General features: G+C 38.2%; 1 protein-coding gene across 1 annotated transcript in view; it reads left to right on the forward strand.

The window, feature by feature from the left end:
• Positions 1–14,742: 14,742 nt before the first annotated feature.
• The window catches only part of KLHL4 (kelch like family member 4), a gene marked incomplete at both ends in the record, with an annotated part of 40,438 nt that continues 37,122 nt past the window's right edge, over positions 14,743–18,058 (forward strand). Inside the window, one exon of the mRNA XM_084269011.1 lies at positions 14,743–15,164. Coding sequence (XP_084125137.1) covers positions 14,743–15,164 — 422 coding nt within the window. The remainder of the gene's footprint in view (positions 15,165–18,058) is intronic.

The raw sequence follows: 18,058 nt of genomic DNA on the forward strand, positions 1-18,058 counted from the left end.
ACATAACTTTAATGTGATCTTTTTTACATGGAAAGCAATGATCTATTTCAATTATTTGAGAGCTTAGCGAAGAGAACATAATGTAAGGACAATTTTGCACTGACCTGGACTAGGTGCCTGAGATCTTCCCATTTTGGATTATCTCATTAAACATTGTGATTGCAGCTCTGATACATTCTATTTCATTTTACACTGCTGACAGAGTATTTTGAACAGCCTTCAACAAAGAATATTTCTTTTCCAAGCATGCTTTTTAATCCTAGGCTGAAATGATTTCACATCTGTGTCTCACAGCCCTCCCAGGAGCGCCTATGCAGCATTTCTGATGTGTCTTGTTCCCACTAGGCAGAGCCCCTTTACATGGTGACAGCTCCAGGTGCCACAAAAACTGCGTCCAATGGTTTGAAAAGCCTCTTAATTCCATTGTTGAAACTCGCATCTCCTTCTGAGAGATTCACCTGGGCTGTCCCTGCACTGCAGAGCTCTCCATGGGTATTCAGTACTAATTCACAAAACCTGGGCTGAGTATCAGCAGCAGCTAATGAACACTAATTAAAATTTGTAAAGACTGGGACAGACCTAGTAGGTTTCCCTGATTCCCTCTTTACTTATATATTTTTTCTGCCATATATCAGTATCATGTGTGATTAATGTCTCCAGACAGCTCTGTGAAAAAGCTCTAATAATGGTGACACAAAGTAAAACCTATCCTTAGGTTTACTGTAGCACAAAGTAAACCCAAAGTTCCTATATACTGAGAGTTCAAGTACTGTATTTGTACTAAACATAAACTTCTATGTCCCACCCAAATACAGCCAGGCAACAAGCTTGCAGTTTGGTTTTCAGGAGACCATCCCCTACAATTAAGTATTCACAGAGCTTCTGCTAACATGTATAGCTCAGGATGCAGCTCTTCTGCAGTCTAGCTCTCAGTCTTACAAAAGCTGACTCATGCACTCTAACTTAATGAGTTAATGACATGCTGGCAATGCATGATGTTTGGTATAGGTAAGTGTTTTTGCAGGACTGGAGAAGCCTATTTTCCTTGCTCCCAGTGGTGGAGGACTGAGGCTGTTATAAACCAGCTCCAAAGGGCAAGGACAGGGCTGCTGTGTTTCTACTGTTAGGGCTCTGATAGGGAATGGTCTCAATGATGAAGATCCTAAAATTGTTTTCAACTGTGTTGTAGTTTTGCGTGGCTGGGTTCTGGTGGAGAAGGGGGGTGCAGGGTGGCTTCTGCAAGAAACAACTAGAATCTCTCTGCAGGCCCGACAGAGTAAACACCAGCTTGCTCAATGCCAGAGTTATTGTTGACCAAGGCCAAGACAATCAGGGATGATCACACAGCCTCTGTGAATCACATTTAAGAAGGAAAATCCACTACCAGCTGCTTTTTGCCACCACAGAAGGGAGTGAGAAGATGCAACAAACTGTGCAGACACCAAGGTCATTGAAGGGAGGAGGAGGAGTTGCCCCAGGTGCCAGTGAGAAAGATGCCCCTGCAGCCCATGGAGAAATCCATTGTGTAGAGGGTGTTCCCCCCCAGCCCATGGAAAAGGATGAGACCCCCACCTGCAGCCTGTAGAGAGGCCCCATGCTGGAGCAGATGAAGACATACAGAAGATGCTGTGACCTGCGTTGGAGCAAGCCTATGCCAGCACTTGCAGCCTGTGGAGAGAGACAGAGGATGTTCAGAATGAGGAAATAATATGCAACACTTCACCTCAAATCATTGAGTACTCAACAGACTGCACAACTGGCTTTTGTCATAAAAGACACAGTGTTTTCTAAATAGGATCTCTTATTTTCTGGCTTTCTGCACAAATACTTGGGGTTAGTGCAGTAGACATTAATATAATTTAACCAATTCAGACTATATACATTCATAGTCTTAAATTTAAATTAGAAGTCTCTCTGAGCAAGTGATTTTATTTGTCTCCATTTTCAGATGTAAACTTTTGTAAGAATGATACTTACATGAGTTGAATTTTACTTCCAGAAACACTGAAAATCTTGGAACCACTCTAGTTCAGTATTGTAGTAATATTGCCCAAGAGTTTAAAATGCTCTCTGGTCACTGATTTCATTATTAGTTGTACATTTTATTTTGCTTTTTAAGCCAGGTTTTCTTCACTAGGCCTTAGTTGATAATCCTGGAATAAAAAAGCCAAAACAAACAGGGTAGAATTAACAAGCTTATTCACCATTTAATGCTTCATACTCATGTATTATAAGCATATAATTATAAAACCTAAAAACTGAAAAAAACAATTTATATAAATGTTTTGTGTAATGTTAATCAAAATATTGACAAAAATAAGATACTTAAAGAATACTTAACTTTAGAACTAGGTGAAAAAGCAACTGTGATTTTGCAGGTTGTTGCAGAAAGAAAATAATTCTTATAGTGGTGTGAAAAAATAGAGAGAGCAATCTTCATCTATTTATTAAAACCTCTTGGACTCTACCAAGTCTGTTGAAAAGATCGTGATTAAAGATTCTCATATATATATAATATGAATCTCGTAGGCAGATTTTTAGAATTTCTGTATTGTTTCCTTTAGAGAATGAAATATGTGTTATTTTGAAGAGGACTATATGTCCTAGTAATGACTTTTCAGTGGCAAGTACTTGTTATTATCTAAGTGAGAGGTCTGCAAGCCAGAATGATTAGGCTGTGTCAGGCAGAAAAACAATGAGGTGTGTTCCAGCATACAGAATGCAATGACAGAGGGGAAAAAAAAACCCTAAATGGATCAGCATGGAGGAGTTATTAAGTAAGGAGAGCCAAATAGCTTTTCTTTTCTTACTGGCTTCTCCCATAACATTTTCATTAACATGAAACATAAAGTTATCAAATAAAGCATTAAAAAATAAATAAATCCACCGCTAACAGTGATTAATTGGCAAACACGTCAAAGCCTTTTCTACATGTTTCCATGGCTGGCTGAATCTTGCATTTTATAAGCGTGGAATTTTTACTGTGTTTATTAATCCCACATTACCACCACCACCACAATTACAGACTGTCCTTTAAAGTCAGGAGTAGTTTACATAAAAATGGTGATAGCATCAAGTATTCCTAAATGTTCACTGTATCAAGAAAGCATAAAGGCATCAGCTGCTCACTAACAGGAGCATTACTAAGTTCCTAAATTAATTTACTGGTAAACCAAAGTACCAATCACTGTCACTCCAACTGTATCAAGCATTTAAAGTGTGCTCTAAAGCACAGTACCTTATGACCCTGACGTTAAAATTGAGACCTCAAAATGATTTGATGCAAACATCCTTTTAAATTGATATAATCACTTAAGACTGTTTCTACTGTTTGTGACACGTGCTCAACTATACTAGTTAGAGATTACCAATTTATTTCAATAGAAGTTTGATTTCAGGAGACTTGCTAGGCTTAATTTCTACTACAACAGTTCTCTGGTTGTCTATTTCCAATATGACCTAATTTATTACAGAAGTGCACTCTTTGCTATCTCAAGAATTTCCAGTTAACATGCATTAACATACAGTTAATGTATACAGCTGCAACAGATTACCAACGAGAAAACTGCTATCTTCCATTGCCAGATCTCCTCTCTCTCTCTCTCTATATATATATATATATTTGTCCATGAGTGAAGAATATTTCTGTTCTGCATCTCTTCACATAGTTCAGCGATGGACCACGCAGGACATGGAGCTACCTGATGCTAACACAGAAGTACCAGAATTTCCTGCTGACCAGTACAGTACTGTAGAGTTGCTGTCTTCCAGACATGCAGAACAGACTACATGTACCTCACTCAAACACCCAAAACTGCACTGGAAACTTAAAATGGAATTTAAGTTTTTTGTCGTAAGGACTTCTTGTCTACAGTCCTTAACACAGAGACTCTGATTGTTAACAGAAAAGCCTCTCACTTCATTGATGTTTGGGATGGCACAAGTCACAGTGAAATTCCTGCTCAAGATTGAGAGATATGTGACTGGATCAAAGAAAACTATTGATGGAGTTTTGAAGAAAAGTTGAAGACAGCGTAATCTACTCTAAATCAAAAGAAGCTATTTGTCATCACACCCTTGGATATTTCAATCATTCCATGCTAAATAAGCAGATTTAATGTGTTGGATTCTGTTCTGTTTCTCTTTCAGCAGGCTGTACTTCTCTCTTCCTTTGGGAATCTGTCATGAATCGGCTTTGCCTCATAATACTGTATGTCATATTCAGTCACCTGTGCTTTGCTGGAGGTTCATGTTATTCCTCTCTCCCTGAAATTTGCTAGCACTTGCAGATTTCATTGCTGTGTTGGTTAGTAGCTTTTTATTTTTAATGAATCTACATGAAGATAAAACATACTATATTTTACTATCACTTCACCTTAGGATGCAGTACTCATATATACGACATCTATGTTTTTTCCCCAGGAAATATGAAAGCATTGACTAAAAAATATTTTTACACACCAAAAAATAGGTGCTGAGCCCATATATTCTAAAAATTGCAAACATGACAGATTTTTTTTCCCATGAGAAGGACGGGACTTGGATGTTTTAAATGTGGTTTTGTAATTTTATATTCTGGGCTGACATCACAGAGTAAAGTGCAGCCTCAAGGCGCCTTAGAAGCTGACAGCAGCTAAAGCCAGGCTGAACAACAATAATATTGTGATGTGTATCTGTATGGCTTTTTGTCAAAGCAAAAATTGAGTTATTGTGTGCTTTTACAGGTGACATGACCAAAAGGATGGTGTTAGGATGCTGGGAAAGAGTTTGCTGACAAGAATATTGGTCTATAGCACTCTTTCAGATGAGCTTTGACCATGATGCTTGTAATCATAGGATTTTGTAAAGTATTCTGTCCCTTGTATTCTTACAGCATCACAAAGGAGAGATCAAACATCAGTAAAAATTGGTTGGAAAACTGGTGACAACTGGGAGGAAAACTAAAAGTAGAAAGAAGGTTGATGGATTATTATGCTCTAAAAAGCCAACAGTAACAGTCTCAAACTTATTAGCCTTGTAAAAAATTGCATGCTTCCCTGTCTTAATCTAAAGGTAAACCAGATGGTATACCAGAATGTCTGTTTCCACACTTGTAGGCAGAACAAGCCAGCTTGTGTGAACTTGAGTATATGTCTGTGTTTGAATCAATATGTGTACTGGGAGCTAGATAAGTCATTAAGGAGAAAGACTTGAAGTGACTGGCTCAGACCTCTCAAACAACTGCCCCAAGGCAGGTCATTTTGCCATGAATAATCAAAGAGCTGTGTAACCTCTAGTGTCAGTGATCCAGAGGACATGCAGGGCCATATGTTTAAAGGAGATTTTATTGACATATAGCACCTTTCATGAGCCTCAGAAAACATTTGTAGGATAAAAACCTAAATGCATCTAAGAATCATTACATTCTACAACGCACAAAATTACAACTGCCTCAAGGGCTTCCCTCTCTTGGAATTAAAGGCAGCACTTAACGACTTTTTAAGAGTCACTGAACAAGAGTCACATTCAAAAACTTACCAGACAAGACTGACCTTGGGCATAAGTCCTTATTCTGTCAAGGCTTTGAGATGGCATATGATACAGACCTGTACTGACAAGTGTCAAATCTAAATACTAGGTTTTGTTGAGGGTATGCCAGATCCTTTCCATACTCTTTAATGTCCAATGATAATAATTGGTGGGTAAACAAGGGTTGCTATTATCAGTAAATAAGTAGAAAATTCAAGTATTTTCTATATGAACATACCTATCACAATCCTTTTAGAATTATGGAATATATGTCATCATATGCTAAGAACCAATGCTTGTTTTGATACAGTTACATGTAGTAAATGATGAAGGAAATTAATTCAATGAAATGAAAAGTTGCATCTACCAATCTACTTATTAGGCAGAGCAGTAGTCATCTTTTACTCACCCCTCATTAGACCACATAAGGAATACTGCCAAGTTTGCACCCCCTTTCCCCCCTGCCCCCAGCACCAGAAAGATACTGAGAAACCTCAGTGAGTTCAGCAGGGGGTCATCAAGATGGTTGGGGGCTGAAACACTTGCCGCAAGAGTAAAGGCTGAGGGAGCAGGGCTTGTTCATCCTGGAGAAGTGACAGTTTCAACAGCCTCCCAGTGCCCACAGGAAGGTCATCAACAAGACAGGGCTAAGCTTTGCGAAAAGAGAAAGGTCAGAGGAGGGAAGACATCAGGCAGGGGGCATAAATTAAAAAAAGGGAGGTTCAGACCCATTATAAGGAAAACATTTTTGCTATTAGGACAGTCAAGCACTGGAGCAGGTTTTCCAGAAGTGTTCTGACATCTCCATCCCAAAGATTTTCAAGACAAAAGTAGACAAAACCTTGAGTAACCTACTATGACCTCACATCTGGCCCTGTCTTGATCAGGACTTTGGGACAGAGAGCTCCTGAGATCCCTTTCAACCAGAATTATTCTCTGACAGCATAGCAGAAAAAGGTAAGGTATGCTTTTCTGTGATACAGCCTGTTATAGATTTACATTAAAACTATAAATAGTATTGTTGACAATATCCCCATAGTTCTAACCACCACAATCATATTGTGTAGGTAATTGTTTCCCCTTTTGATGGAAGATTATTAGGAAATGAAAAAGTTCTATACCAATTCATGTAGGAAGCACTGATAAGTTGATGGCATTTAATAAAGAAACAGTGCAGACGTACTTGCATTTGCTTCAGTTTCTACTTGTAATAACTGCTTTTGTAAATTGGAAACACTGCTATCAAGAAGAATTTAATCTCTCAGCAAAATGGAATTAAAACATGTAACAGTTTGCATGTCACAGTGTATAGTTAGATTTTCAAATTGCTTGGTTAGCATGTATTTTTTTTACATGAACAGTAATGATGACGAACTATATTTAGAGCATAGTTGCCTACCCAGTGTTCAAGGTTACTGCAGTATGGGACTCACAACTTACTTAATGCATGCATCCTGCTAATGACCTGTTCAGATCGTTTTCTTACAATAGAAAGGCTTACCTTACTTAGAACTCTTTCTTGCAGAGGATAATTAAGGACCAGTGAGAGAAGAATGAAAATAACAGTAGTTGAACTGGTAGGATACTTGAAGAATAAACAAACAACACTACTCCTACTTAAAAAACCACAACAAAACAAACAAGCCTGACAGACCCTTTCTGCCTTGAGTGTAGATACAGTATGATTCAACTTTGCACTTATTTCTAGGAAGTGTGACATTTGTGTGCTACTTGGAATGAATCAGGGAAAAGGGATGTTTCCTGCATTTCCAAAACACATTTTTCTGCATATCTGCTTTGTGCAACTCCCAGAAAACAACATATAAAATACTGAATCAGTTACACTGAAAACAAAAGCTTGCTGTCCTCTCACACTACAAAGATGTGGCATGCCATATGGAGGTTTAGTGATGTCAACACATTTCTTCGATGGGCTCTTATTAACTACGAGGTAGCAGGGAAGTTTGTTTTGATTTGGTTTATTTTAGAGGTCAATAGAGGGAACGAGACATATTGTACAAACTACATTAAGCAGGTCAGACTTGTAGTAATGTTTGTAGTAAGAAAAATTAAGCTTGAGAAAGAAGTGTGGCACCTTAAAGAAAGGAACTTCAAGACACCGTTCTTAGAGAAAAGCAACCTATTACTAGTAGAGTAATGCTGGAAGTTATGCTGAAACGGGTAGTAACCAGATTGAAATGAATAAAGCTATTTGCTAGAGATCTTTTGGGATGAAGGATTTAGAATGTTGCATGTGATATATTTATTATGGTCTACACATATTAAATTGCTTATATTCAAATAACATAGCATGATTTTCTTGAGTCCTCCGGCCAAAAAGAAAAGAGAGACTGTGTCACTGTATCTCTCCTCAACTGGACACAGATTACTGATGATGGCTTTGACTACCTCCTCAGTTCCAAGAAAGACTGACCTTCCATTAGTTGCACTAGCAAATCACAGTGTATCACACAGTGACTTGTAACAGTTTAATGCTAATAATAACACAGCTTGATTGTCAAGATCCTATTCTTTTTTCATTTAGGAGCTTGATGAGGATACAGTAACATTGCAAACATTAGTTTTAATCTAGATAGTTTCTATTGACTGTCTGTGAAGTGACAGATCAATTAGTGTGTTTTTGATCTGATAGCCATAGATGGTACATGTCATTTTTAAATCTGAGTTTCCCACCAGTAAGTAACAGCACATACATCGTGATGGCTTTTCATGTGTTCTCATTTGGTCAATGATCATACCTATTGGCAGTAGCAGTAATTGAAAATTATTTTCCCCCCATGTCTTCTCTTTCTTTTTTGAAAACCCATTTAAGATTTTTCTATTAGAAATACAGGGATTAGTTCTGTATTCAACTGGTTTGATTTTACATAGAAGAGAATGTTTATGTTTTGAATCGTTTTTCCAACAATAAATAAGTCTGAGGTCTTAGTCATATTTCTCGCTAACAAAAATCAATAGAACAATGTAATTCATTTAAATGCCTGGAAGAACTTAAAAACAAAGACTTAACTGGACAGGGAAACAATACCCTTCAGTAATTAAATTCAGTGTAGGATCTCTGCAGTTTTGCTTAATTAGTAAAAATTGAAAAGAGAGCAATAGGAATTTTTATGAAGTCACACTGTAAAGCACCTGTTTCTGAGACATGGAACAAAACCTTTCCTAGAAATTTAATTTTATCTCTCAAAAGAAACAATATTGTTTGAAATTTCAGAAGTTTTTTTAATCTTGAGTATATTTCATTTTATTTTAAGACAAAAGTTTCTTTAATCCGCTTGGAAAAATGTTTTTAGAAATGGGCTCTTAGAAAGTCCAAACACACCTATTAGCTTTCTAATCTGCATATAATTGTTTGCAAAGCACCACTGGTCCATGCAAAACTACAAATTGCCTTTTTCTGGCTCTGCTAATCCTTCTTGATGGTTGGGAACCTTACTCTTCAAAACGGGCAGATTTTCTAGAAGAATAGTAGCTCTTTGTAATTTCTCTTCAGATAAATTCCATGAATTTATACATACATGAGCTTTATCAAGAAAGTCTGCAATTTTCATAAGTACCAGGGAAGGAGCTGAGGAAAACCGCCCCCAGCACAGCTCATTCCAAACTCTCATACCAGCTGGCAGAGATTTAGAACAGCCACTGTTGCAGCAGAAGGGAAATGAGTTTGCAGAAAGGCTGTGTTACAGCTGTACCGCATACCTGCAGACTGGAAAGATGGATGCTGCAACCTGGCAGTGTGTTTACAGGACCATTTTCCTTGTTAGTATTGGACAGGGTAAGATTCGCAGAATTAGGGGATGGATGGAGCTGGAAAGGACCTCTGGAGGTCATCTGGTCTGTAGTAAACCTTAAAGGAAGATGAAGAGTTAGAAAAGATTTTCTAAACTGAACAGTATATTTCAACACAGTACCACTTAAATAACAGGGCTTTGGGAAGTGCTATGTTTCTGGTGCTCAGTTCTGTAAAAGAAGGCATCTGGAATAAACAATAATTTTGGAAAGTCATGGCTTTAACCCTTTGTCACCTTTCTTCATGATTCAAATCTATTGGCAATCGTCTTCTTTCTCTCATCTGCCTCAGTCCCTGGCAGCAAATAACAGGTATATTTTGATGGGTTGAAAAAGCTCATTAGCTTGGGCAACTGGTTCAATACTTCTGTATGCAGCAGAACAAGTGCGATGAACGGCTAAATTCCAGACTCAATAAATTAATAATTGTTACAAAGTTCCTGTACCTCTTCCATTTTAAGAGGCTGTAGTGTGGTGCTTGATTCTACCAGTATGTAAGTAAATAATTAATGTAATGATTGGCTTTTCTTGAGCATAACAGAAAAAAAATCAAGAAAAATATCTCAAATTGTACAAAATATTATAAATATCAGTATGAAATACCTTTATACACCTCTTTGCCTCTTTCCACATTTTTTCCACTCTTTTGTTTCTTGTTCTTGACCTGTGACACCCCAGTTTTGTTTTGTCAAGTCTCTGAGCTTACTTTTGCTGTAAAGTGGATATTTGCCATTTCCAATTTCATTCTGATATTTTGGATTCATTTTGAGGGTGACAGTGTTCTTCCTGTTTAGCAAGATCCCAATCAGACTTACAGCAGGCTTACTTCTCATGTTTAGAAATCTTGTGATGTCTCCCAGTTTTGGCATACAGCTTTGTAGGTGGGTTGCAATCTGGAGTACAGTTTCCAGTTATTTGAGGAAGCAATTGCGTTTAAATGTGTCAACACTTTTCCTTGAGTGGATCATCTCTCCGAATGTCTTGAGCTGATGTGCATTTACTGTGATTCAGAGTTTGCTTTCAAACAAAAGTTGAACTTTCCTGCAGGTTTTATATAGAGCTGTTTGTTTTTGTCATGTTCCTTTCCATTTAACTTTGACTTCAGTTAACTCTGGTGCTATGCAGATGTTTCCTGGAATATCTCTTTTACAACGGATGGAATAATGGGAGTTCTCTGGAAGAACTAGTTTCAAAACAGCATAATAAAAATATTCAGGTTGTTGTTCTCTTTATCTGGGCACATGTGCAGTGTAAATACACAGCCTGAATACACAAGCTGTGAAGACCCTGTAGAATACAGTGTTTAGGTAGGGAGGGTACAGCTTTTTTACAAAGGACCTTCTTTAGTTATCTACAATCTGCATATATGTAGATTTTATGATGCTTCCCCAATTGCGAGCACTGTGGAGTATACAGTATCGATACGAGCTTGCAATTACTTTCTAAAAAATGTAATATCAGAATAGGTACCAAATACCACAAAATAGACAAGAAACCATTCTTAATTTTCTGCGTGCAGCTTGCTTTTTTGATTGTCTCATTCAGTGTATGCAGGGTTTTTCCTATTTCGGTCAGTAATTTTGACATCAAAGACCTCTGGTCCAAAGCTATCCTTGACTTTTATCTAATAAAGCTCTTCATTTTTTCTGGTCTGCCTCACATCCAGCAAAGATCTACTTCATTAGCTCTTGCCAGTAATCTAGTCTTTGCAATACTCCTGACTTCAGAGTCCATAGATGGTATCTTTCTGGAATCATTCTACAAGAAAGATTATTGCTTTCTATTATTCTATGCTAGGCTTAGAAATCACAGAATCACAGGGGTTGGAAGGCACCTTGAGAGATCATCGGGTCCAACCCCCCTGCCAGAGCAGGCTCCCTAGCACATATTGCACAGATAGGCATCCAGACGGGTCTTGAATATCTCCAGTGAACGAGACTCCACCACCTCCCTGGGCAGCCTATTCCAGTGCTGTAACCCTCACTGTGAAAAAGTTCTGCATGTTGGTGTGGAACTTCCAGCTCCCTGCAGCCAGGATGGCACGCTGCCCCAGGTACGTCAGGGTCACAAAGAGCGGGACAGCAAAAGCCTCCCCCCCTCAGAAGGTGGGTGGCATCGCTGCCGCAGGGACAAACCAGGTCACCGCCAGCCTGCAGGCCTGCCACAGCGCAGGGTCAGGCTGATGCACGTCAGCATATCTGATGCATATTGGAAGATATTTTTCTAATAGGCTTTTCATACATAGTATCCCAGACTGGTGTGGGTCAGAGGGAACCTCAAAGCCCATCCAGTTCCAACCCCCTGCCATGGGCAGGGATATCCTCCTGCCAAATCATAGGGGTTGGAAGGGACCTTGAGAGATCATCGAGTGCAAACCCCCCAAAATTGGGTCCAACATGTGCCTGGTGCCTTCAGTCCTGTCACTGGGAACCTCTAAAATGGCCTGGCTCTGTCTTGTCTGTACTCTCCCATTAGGTACTGGGAAGCAGCAACTAGACATCCCTGAGCCTTTTCTTCATAAGGTTGTACAAAGCACATTCTAGCAGCCTCCCCTCATACATCATATGCTCCAGCTGCCTGACCTTTTTGATGGCCCCAGCTAGACTTGCTACAGACCTAGAAAATCCTGTTTGGAGATTTCTGACTGTGAGGGGAAAAATAATGCTATTATGGTGGATATTCATCTAAATGAGACCAGACCTATTAAATTAGGAAGAGCAGTAAGAGAAAAATCTTCTATCTTTTTTCACATTTAATAGATTGAACCCAGTCAGAGATACACCTAAAATACGTTAAGAGATTTATAACAAAATCATCAAGAACTAAATGCTCACATCGTACTCAGTTCCAAAGGAAATTATTTTTCTCACCAGCAGACAGATCAAAATGATTAAAAGCTGTTATATGGCATATATACGTATAAACATGATGCAGCTTTATGCCACATACCTGCTCCTAATCATTTCAGGCCTGAAGTTTTGCATTATCAAATCACTTACGTTGTCCTAGCACAGCAAATAGAAATTTTTGGTAACAAGCTGTGTGAAAAATAATCTACTTATGCCTTACCTGAAACATATTCCATGCTGACTCAGGCTGACTCTTTGAGGAAGACAGTCTCTTCAGCAAATGTCCAGTTTTACTGTTTTAATTTTAGCTGGATACACTTTACATCTGCCACAACATGTGCTGAGTTAGTAGGAAAGTGAGTAGTTCACAAACAGAATGCTCTTCATATATTCTCAGGTAAAATTCAAGGAATATGCTTTTGATGATATGCTGGGAGTAAAAGATGATTCCTGCAAAAGCAATTTAAGGGAAGGAAATCAACAGAAGCTTTGTGACACGGTGAAAAAATGTGGCTGAAATGTTTCAGAGCTGTTGCTAAGAGGAACTGACAGAGCTGCTGAAATAACTCAATGACCTGATTAAGACAGTAATGAGAAACCATGTTCTCTGCCCACTTCTTCAAGATTTTACCATAATTTATTTTATTAACTTGGTATATAGAGTTGTCCACCTTAAAACAGATCTCAGATTGCCATGTAGGCAATTCTGGGGAATATGCACAGATACCACTGAGTCTCGGGAGTTAAATGAAATTCAAAAGAAGAACCTCTATGGGTGTGTAGGCTGAAATTGAAAAGTAGAGAAACATTAAATATTATATAGTTGTAACACAAGGAAAGGTACCTGAAACATCAGCCTCAATATTCTCTGTAGCAACAAAGATGCATCGCCCAGGGGTGTCAAATGTCCTCTTTCCTCAATTCCCCCTGCCTTCTTTTTATGGGCAGCTCTTTCTCATAGGGTTTCTTTTGTACAAACTCCCTTCTTTCTGTCTGTGTATCAAAACAGTACAATATCCTTCAACTATTTTACTGCTTTACACTTGTCCTGTAGTTGGTCCCACATGAAGCGAGTCCATGACACTGCGTATCATTTGCTTGAATACCAGGAACAGGACGGGAGCTTGACAGCCCAGAGTAACAGCTGATGATTCCTTAGCTCTACCCGCTCATTTTGCATTTTCTTTTCAAAAGTGTACTTCACATTTCTCTGCTTGCATTACATGCAGACAAAAAAGAAAGGAAAACAGATTTTAGTGTTCGAACTCCCATCAGTAGAGTTTAGGAAAATAAAGAAGGAAAACTCCCAACACAAACTGAGGAAAAGGAAGTTAATATTGGAAGGTCTGAAGAGGAGGTGCATGAATATGTGTTGGGGGGGATACCTTCCTTTGGTTCTGAATTCTTTGTTACTGTTGCTGTGTTATGGATTTTTTTTATTTCTGACTACACTATTTGCAGTTGTAAAGACCACCAGTAGCAACCTGGGGAGACTATAATATTAAAAAAAATCTGGTCCATTTAAATATTTTCAATTTGCATGTGAAATGATTTTGTGTATATTATTTTAAAATGCACAGGGATCAGTTCTCACAGTCCTGCCTATTATGGATGGGAATTAATATATATGATCTCTTAAATTTCCTACATACTACGGTGTATACTATCAAGAGAAAGCTGTTTTCTAAAAAAAAAAAAAAAAATTGAAATATATCACACTTGTTTCACCATCCGTGAGAAATTAAGAGCAGGATGGCAGAGGGTGTTTACACAGGCACTTAGCCAGGAAACAGTGTGTTTTCCACAGATACAGTCATTCAGGGAGCACATCTCTGATTTTCATGAGCTCCCTCCCTCAGTTCTCATACCTCTGTAATTATATTAAGAAATCCATCCGTAGGTGAGAAAATACACACACAATTCTGCACAATGTACTCGAATGCTGCCTCTTTTCCTTTAGGTAAGTGCTACCACACTGAGGCCATTTGTAGGAATTTTACACAGCAAGATAAACAAATGCAAACCCCCTTAAGGAAACACATGAGCTGCAGGAGAGTTTCACAGTGAATCGTTACCAACAATCTGCGTAAGAAGACTATAAAAGAATTCTCTATAAATCTGTGAAACGTGGCGTTGCTTATTAGCAGGCTTGATAGAAAGTCTTGTCACTTTATTTGTATGTGCTTTCCTGCATCTTAAGTTGCTGCCCAGGATCCCTTAGGATCATGTGAGGCTAGGTTATATATGAGAGCGCTGTGCTATAGTGCTGTGAGTGTGTAAGCCTAGCAGCTGGGTAGTGTTATGGTTGCTGCTTTCCTGTGCTAAGCTGATTTACTTGTTTAAGGTCTGACCTCATCATCCTGTCAGTATGGATTCCCACCTATACAGTTAGCAGCAGCTTAGCATCGGCTTGAAGAGCTTGCAGTATATTAATCAGAAGAGAGAGGGAGAGAGCTACCGGTATTTGTTCTTTTGTTGTCTTTTCTTAAGAAGAGGAGTTGAAACACAAGAGATAACAAAGAATCCGTTTCCTTTCTAAAAGAATAGGCTTCTGTCTTTTTTTTTCCTGAAAAAAATGTCAGTATCTGGAAAGAAAGAGTTTGATGTGAAGCAGATCCTGAGGCTCCGCTGGAGGTGGTTCAGTCACCCCTCGCAAGGCTCCACAGGCACGGGGGGCTGCCATCAGCAGGAAGGATATGAGCACAGAGGGACACCGGTTCAGAACAGGTTGAAGAACCACTCTCGGGACAGAAATGGGCTGAAGAAAAACAGCAGTCCTGTCCACCACAATATACTGGCACCTGTGCCAGGTCCAACGCCGGTGCACCACCGATCTATTCAAATCTGGCATCAACAAAATCTCATAGAACAGCTTCGATCAAATGAGGATATTCCCAAACCAAGCACAGAGGAAAACTGTGTCAAAGAAGATTCAAATAAAACCACACAGGACTTGCAGATGATCACAGAAGAAAATTCAGATGAATCTGCAGAGAGGTAGGAGTTTTAAAGTCTGTGCTTAGAAAGCCATACTTCTAGCCAAGTTATTCCCTAAACTGTCTTTGTTGTAACCCCAGTTTCTTAATGCATTAGTTTCACTTTATGTATGTGCACACCCACACGTTAGAGAAATGAACAGGAACACTGTCATGAAATTTTGATCTTTGCTTGAGATACAGCATTTAATAACTATTCCATAAAAAATAAAAAACTGCCAGTTTGTCAATTTTTCTCTATTACAGTTTAAAGCATATTAATTTTTTTTTGTCTTGATTTATTACTTTTAAGTGCAACGAAACAATGAGCATTCTGAAATGCTGTCCTCATTCTGACTTTATCAATGGGGGCAACTTTGACAAATGGGAGTTGCTGGAGGTGCAGTCTGTGTGGTTGCCATCAGGCTGTCAAATTTCTCACTGCTTTTTTTTTGCTGCCTTCTTGACAAGTATAATTCACCTTGAACTAAGTGGACAAGAAGCATCATTACTTGCTTTTTTTTTAAAGGTTTATATGAAATCACATTACTTATACCGCTTGACTAGTACACTGAAATACAAATACTTTCTGCAAGGTCAGGTGAAAAAACATTACAGCTATGAGACCTTAAAGGCACAAGCACAAAGAAAAAGCTATTTTTAAGATGTTAACACAGAGAAGACAATATTAATACCAGACATTTGATTAAGCATGTCTTTTCTTTTTCCTCCAAAACTGATGTCAGTATTATAAGCTTACACAGCAACAATTCACCTCCTCCTTTAGCCACCTTGGAGTGAAATTATGCATTTATAATGTGATTATTTGCACCATTTGATAAGATTGCCATCAGTCTTTGGGAATATTTTAGGTTTGTTACACTGTACTGAGATGCAAATCTATCTTACTGGAAGTTATAGTTTCTCTCAGTAAAAACAAAGCTGACAGTGTATTTTTAGCAGTTTCTATTTTTCAAGTTGTGCATCTGGTATAGGGAACATCTGCAGGCTGAACAGAAAAAAAGGCATTCCAAAATGTAATTTTGAAAACAGTACTAGCAGTCAGCGTGTAGTACATAAAACCATTACAGAATAAAACCCGTGATGTAGGTATGTGGTAGGTCTGTATGTTTACTAGTGTACTAGTTTGCAATGTCTGAGAACCATACTCTTAGTATAACTTGTTTAAAATGACCATACACATTTCCTGAAAAACCACAGTAATATTAGGCACTGCTTAGAGAGAAAGTCAAGTTAATTTGAAGAAAAATAAGGAACACTGAATAATCAATGTATGATTCTATATCAGGTGAAGAAGGCTACAAAAAAGCATACTGAGTTCACTTTGGAAGGCAATAAGGCACTGGCTCCTAAAATAAGATATGACGTTTCTCCAGCTATATATAAAGTTTATGCTAAGACCTCATGAAGTTTAGTGCCTTCATATTCATTCAAATTTAAGTTCTTCCCTTGAGTAGTTTAAACACGCAGCTTTTAGAAAACTTTTGGGAATGTATTTATAAATCATTGTAATATTCAAATAAGTAGTTACTGGTAAAAACTTTTCATGCATTTTATAGATTAAAACTTACCTCAACATACACCTCAAAAGGCTGAATTGATAAAAAAATTGTTTAGAGAGTGATTCATGATTATGGTTTTCTCTATAATTAAAATTTTATGTTAAGGAAAAAATAGATCATTAATGTAGCTCCAATTTCTTAAATATGTTCTAACAGAAATCATTAAGTAAATTATCATTCTCTTCTAAAGCATCCAACACAGACCACACACAAATAGATATGCTAATTGACTGGGTAGAAATGAAATACTGAGAAGGAGAAATAGAGAGAAGCAGCCTTATATCTATATCATCTATATATCTATATCTAGTTGCTGAGTGTATTTGCATCTCTTTAGAACAATACTTCATTTTATACCTTTGAATTCACCCTTTTACATCCTTTTGGGCCTCATTCATTAGAAGTTTCAAACAGTCACAATCAATTGTAACCAATGGGATCTGCTAGTGATTAAGACTCCTGACAAACCAGGCATTTGCAGGATCCCCTGACTCCATCTCCTTCCACTATTAAAGCCACCACATAATGAACTATACAATGGTTGCAGCCATATGCTCTTTCACATTCATACCCGAGGACACCAGAGACAATCTCACACAAATCTGCTTTTATCCCATAAAAGGAATCCTATCTTCACAGTGGTTGTCCCTAACCCAACAAGTTTACCTGTACCCATTTTTAACTAGACTCTAAAGCAGGACACTGCTATATGTCACTTAGACGTTGAAAATGGTAGGAAAAGATACAAAATCAGATCCATACCTCAATATTTAGCAGACCATGAAAGCAATTTCTACTAGCAGTTAATGCTTCCTACCAAAAAAACTTTTGGAAACGTGAAAACAACATTCTCAGTTTCTTCAGTAAAATTTGAAGTGTTTGTCTCTAGAAACCTTAGGACTTAATGCTTTCAGCAATACAGACCTAGCACCCTGGGGTTTGATGGAATAAGGCTTGTTTATTGAGGAGGAAAGGTAAATAAGAAAGTCCCAAAGAACAGTTCCATTTTGAATCTGCTGTAGTCAATGTATTTGTTTCTGCTTTCTTCAATCTTTTATGGTACTTCTGTACCCAAACTAAATAGCCCCTAAAGCCCTTCTGACCTACAGGCTTGTTCCTGAATGATATTCCTTGACAAATGACAGACTATGTAAATGAGAGCTAAAGTGACCAAAACTCATTAGTGTCGTAGTAACGGTAGTTGGTTGAGTTGTGACCAACCAATAAATTCTAGGTGCATAAGAAGTAAATAAATTGCTTATTGGCACAAGGTTAAGTAACGTTTCCCAGCCTGTGTGGGACTGTCTTATCCAGTCTTGATAAGGGAAGGGAT

The sequence above is a fragment of the Gallinula chloropus genome (assembly GCF_964237585.1).
Source record: "Gallinula chloropus genome assembly, chromosome: 11".
Taxonomy (NCBI): Eukaryota; Metazoa; Chordata; class Aves; order Gruiformes; family Rallidae; genus Gallinula; species Gallinula chloropus.